Source organism: Saccopteryx leptura, chromosome 11 (genome assembly GCF_036850995.1).
Source record: "Saccopteryx leptura isolate mSacLep1 chromosome 11, mSacLep1_pri_phased_curated, whole genome shotgun sequence".
Classification (NCBI taxonomy): Eukaryota; Metazoa; Chordata; class Mammalia; order Chiroptera; family Emballonuridae; genus Saccopteryx; species Saccopteryx leptura.
In genome coordinates this window covers 47,639,724-47,644,874 of record NC_089513.1, presented here as the reverse complement: position 1 = coordinate 47,644,874, position 5,151 = coordinate 47,639,724, and the positions used below count along the sequence as shown (strand labels likewise).

General features: G+C 40.1%; 1 protein-coding gene across 1 annotated transcript; it reads right to left on the bottom strand.

Annotated features, from left to right (window-relative positions):
* Positions 1-4,359: 4,359 nt before the first annotated feature.
* CETN1 (centrin 1) lies at positions 4,360-4,878 on the bottom strand. Its single transcript, XM_066353211.1, has one exon. The coding sequence runs from the start codon at positions 4,876-4,878 to the stop codon at positions 4,360-4,362; it is 519 nt and encodes a 172-aa protein (XP_066209308.1).
* Positions 4,879-5,151: the final 273 nt, after the last annotated feature.

Genomic DNA, 5,151 nt, shown 5'->3' with positions numbered 1-5,151 from the left:
ACAACAAAGAGCTGGTTCTTAGAAAAGATCAATAAAATCAACAAACAACTGGCCAGACTAACTAAGGAAAAAAGAGGAAGGACTCATATAAACAAAATCTGAAATGAAATAGAAGAAATGACCACAGACATCATAGATATACAAAGGATCATAGTAGAATATTATAACAGATTATATGCCACCAAATTCAACAACCTAGAGGAAATGGATAAATTACTAGATATATACACTCTTCCTAGACTGAGTCACAAAGAAGTGGAAAACCTAAATAGATGTGTAAGCAGGGAGAAAATAGAAACAACTATCAAACACCTCCCCCAAAACAAAAGTCCAGGACCAGATGGCTACACTGGTGAATTCTACCAAACATTCAAAGAAGATTTGGTACCTGTCCTTCTCAAAGTCTTCCAAAATATAGAAGAATAAGCAATACTCCAACACATTTTATGAGACCAACGTAACCCTTATTCTAAAATTTGGCAAAGACAACACACACACAAAAAAACTACAGACCAATATTTCTAATGAATACAGATGCAAAAATTTTAAACAAAATACTAGCAAATCAAATACAACAACACATTAAAGAAATATTACACCATGATCAAGTTGGATTCATTCCAAGAGCACAAGGATGGTTCAACATACAGAAATCAATCAACATAATACACCACATCAAGAAAACAAAGACAAAAATTATATGATCCTATCAATAGATGCAGAAAAGGCATTCAGTAAGATACAACATCACTTTATGTTTAAAACACTCAATAAAATTGAAATAGAAGGGAAGTATCTCAATATAATAAAGGCCATATATGACAAACTATCAGCTAATATCAACTAAATGGTGAAAAAATGAAGGCTTTTCCTCTAAAATTAGGAACAAGACAAGGCTGCCCACTCTCTCCGCTCTTATTCAACATAGTTCTGGAAGTCTAGCCATAGCAATCAGGCAAGAGAAAGAAATAAAATGCAACCATATTGGGAAAGAAGAAGTAAAGGTATCTCACTTTTTGCAGATGACATGATCCTGTATATGGAAAATCCCATGGACTCCAATAAAAAACTATTAGAAACAATAAATCAATATAGTAAAGTCACAGAATACAAAATTTATAAACAAATGTCTATTACTTTTCTATATGCCAAAGATGAAACTTTGGAAAATGAACCCAGAAAAACAATTCCTTTGCAGTTGCAACAACCAAAAAATAAAATACCTAGGAACCAACTTAACAAAGAATCTGAAGGACCTACATACTGAAAACTACAAAATATTATTGAAAGAAGTTGAAAACGACACAATGAAATGGAAAAATATTCCATGTTCATGGATTGGAAGAATCAACATAGATAAAATGGCTATATCACCCAAAGCAATATACAAATTTAATGCAATCCCCATCAAAATCCCAAAGTCATTTTTTTAAAAAAAATAGAACAAAAAATTACTGGGTTTGTATGGAACCATAAAAAACCCAGAATAGCCAAAGCAATCCTGAGGAAAAAGAATAAAACTGGAGGTATCACACTACCTGACTTCAAATTATACTATAGAGCCATGATAATCAAAACAGCATGGTATTGGCAAAAAAACAGACATACAGACCAATGAAACAGAATCAAAAGCCCAGAAATAAAACCACATATATATGGACAAATCATCTTAGACAAAGGAGCCAAAACACACAATGGAGAATAGAAAGCTGGGAAAATTGAAAAGCCACATGCAAAAGAATGAATCTTGACTACAGTTTGTCCCCCTGCACAAAAATTAATTCAGAATGGACCAAAGACCTAAATATAAGATCCAAAACAATAAATTACATAGAAGAAAATATAGGTACTAAACTCATGGACCTTGGCCGTAGAGAACAATTTATGAATTGACTCCAAGGGCAAGGGAAGTAAAGGCAAAACATAAATGAATGGGACTATATAAAACTAAAAAGCTTCTGCACAGCAAAAGAAACTGACAACAAAACAAATAAGCAGCCAACTAAATGGGAGATGATATTTGCAAACAACAGCTCCAATAAGGGGTTAATATCCAAAATATATAAAGAACTCAAAAAGCTCAGCAACAAACAAGCAAACAATCCAATTAAGAAATGGGGAGAGGACCTGACCAGGCGGTAGTGCAGTGGATAATGTCGCACTGGGACGCAGAGGACCCAGGTTCGAAACCCCGAGGTTGCCAGCTTGAGCACGGTCTCATCTGGTTAGAGCAAGACTCACCAGCTTGAGCCCAAGGTCACTGGCTTGAGCAAGGGGTCACTGTCTGCTGTAGCCCCCCGGTCAAAGTCCATATGAAAAAGCAATCAATGAGAAACTAAGGTGCCACAACAAATAATTGATGCTTCTCATCTCTCTCCCTTCCTGTCTGTCTGTCCCTGTCTCCCTCTTTGTCTTTCTCTGTCTCTGGCATAAAAAAAAAGAAACAAAAGAAATAGGGAGAGGACCTGAATAGACACTTCTCCCAAGAAGACATACAAAAGGCCAATAGATATATGAAAAGATGCTCATCTTCACTAGCTATTTGAGAAATGCAAATCAAAACTACAATGAGATACCACCTCACACCTGTTAGGTTGGCTGTTATCAACAAGACAGGTAATAACAAGTGTTGGATAGTCTGTGGAGAGAAAGGCACCCTCATTCACTGCTGGTGGGAATGCAAATTAGTACAGCCATATGGAAGAAAGTATGGTAGTTTCTCAAAAAATTTAGAATAGAACTGCCATATGACTCAGCAATCCCTCTACTGGATATCTACCCCAAAATCTTGAAAACATCAGTACGCAAAGACACATGCACCCCATGTTCATCACAGCATTATTCACAGTGGCCAAAACATGGAAACAACCAAAGTGTCTCTTTTTTTTTTTTTTAATTTTTATTTTATTTATTCATTTTAGAGAGGAGAGAGAGAGGGAGAGAGAGACAGAGACAGGGGGGAGGAGCTGGAAGCATCAACTCCCGTATGTGCCTTGACCAGGCAAGCCCAGGGTTTCGAACCAGCGACCTCAGCATTTCCAAGTCGACGCTTTGTCCACTGCACCACCACAGGTCAGGCCAAAGTGTCTCTCAATAGAGGATTGGATAAAGAAGATGTGATACATCTATACAATGGAATACTATTCAACCATAAGAAATGATTACATAGTGCCATTTATGACAACATGGATGGACCTTGAGAACATTATACTGAGTGAAATAAGTAAATCAGAAAAAGCTAAGAACTGTATGATTTCACACATAAGTGGGATATAAAACTGAGACTTATGGACACAGAGAAAAGTGAAGTGATAACCAAGGGAAGGGGGATGTAAGGGAGGAGGATGGGGGTAGGAGGAAGGGTATAAAGAGGGACAAATATAAGGTGATGAAAAATGATTTGACTTTGGGTGATGGATATACAACATAATCAACAGTTAAAATGCTCTAGAAATATTTACCTGAAACCTATGTACAGTACTCTTATTTTATTTTAATTTTTTTTTTTTTTGTGACAGAGACAGAGAGAGGGACAGATAGGGACAGACAGACAGGAAGGGAGAGAGATGAGAAGCATCAATTCTTTGTTGCAGCACCTTAGTTGTTCATTGATTGCTTTGTCATGTGTGCCTTGACCAGGGGCTACAGCAGAGCAAGTGACCCCTTGCTCAATCCAGTGACCTTGGGCTCAAGCTGGTGAGCTGTGCTCAAACCAGATGAGCCTGCGCTCAAGCCTACGACCTCAGGGTTTTGAACCTGGGTCCTGTGCATCCCAGTGTTACACTCTATCCAGTGCACCACCACCTGGTCAGGTGAAACGATGTACTCTTTTTTTAAAAAAATTTTATTTTACTTTAATTTATTGGGTTTCCGTAGATTCTAGTGTTCCCCCGAATACCTCCCCTCTCCCTGCTGTTCCCCACCACATCCCCCTTGCCCTTCTCCCCGCAACACCCTCCCCCCAGTTTTGCTTTTCTGCTCTCATCCCATCCTATCAATCCCTTTCCCTCCATCTGCTTTCCCTCTGGACCTTTTAATCCCAAACTTATGTACTCTTATTCATCAGTGTCACCCTGTTAAATTTAATTTTCTAAATAAAATAATAATAATAATTCAACCTAAAGTACTGCACGTTTGCTCTTGAGAATTAAAAAACAAACCTCTCGTTAAAAGCATTTAAAAAATTTTATACTTGAGCTAGAAGCCTGATAATAGAAGCATCTAGACTAATTGCCAGGAGCAGGGGAGGAAGAGGAGGTATAGGGCTGTCCTCTAACTCAAGGTTTCACAAAGGAGCAGCAGGGAACCCAACCAGTCACTCAAGTCCTACCCACTCGCTTGTGGGAGAAACCGTTGACTTTAATAGAGGTTGGTCTTTTTCATGATGCGAAGAAACTCTTCCTCATTCACTTCGCCGTCTCCATCCCGATCCGCTTCGTCGATCATTTCCTGCAGCTCCTCATCAGTGAGTTTTTCCCCCAACTCGTTGGCTACACGCTTTAGGTTTTTGAAAGAGATCTTTCCAGTTTCATCATCATCAAAGAGCCTGAAAGCCTTCATAATTTCTTCTTTGCTGTCTTTCTCGGCCATCTTCTGAGTCATCACGGCCAAGAAGTCATTGAAGCTGATTTTCCCCGTGCCTTCCTTGTCCACCTCGCAGATCATCTTCCTCATCTCTTCCTTCCTGGGTTCAAAGCCCAGCGCTCTCATGGTCACCTTCAGCTCCTTCACGTCGATGGTCCCACTCCCATCGGCATCGAAGAGGTCAAATGCTTCACGAACTTCTTGCTTCTGCTCTTCAGTGAGTTCCGGCTTAGGTCCCACCTTTCTTTTCTGACTGGTAGAGGCCACGTTTGACTTCTTAAGGCTGGAAGCCATCCTACTGCAGCGGTTGTTACTTTTTAACGGTGCCACGGAGGTCACCGCTCGCGCCAGGGCACCCCTACCTGGAGCGAGGGCGCGAGGCCTCACTTCATTCATTCCCAACGCTTTCCTTGCGCTCTCCCAGGGAGGCCCACCTCACTAAGCCTGCCAGGGCTGCGAGATCTTATTTCGATATAATCCACAGCTCCCTTAGTGGTTACCCAGTTTCCATAGGCTGAGCCCTGCTCTGGCAAGAGCTGCCTGCTGCCACAGTTGTCTCCTAGAATG

Coding starts and splice junctions, on each gene's coding strand:
- CETN1 (XM_066353211.1), bottom strand. CDS start 4,878: ATGGCTTCCAGCCTTAAGAAGTCAAACGTGGCCTCTACCAGTCAGAAA.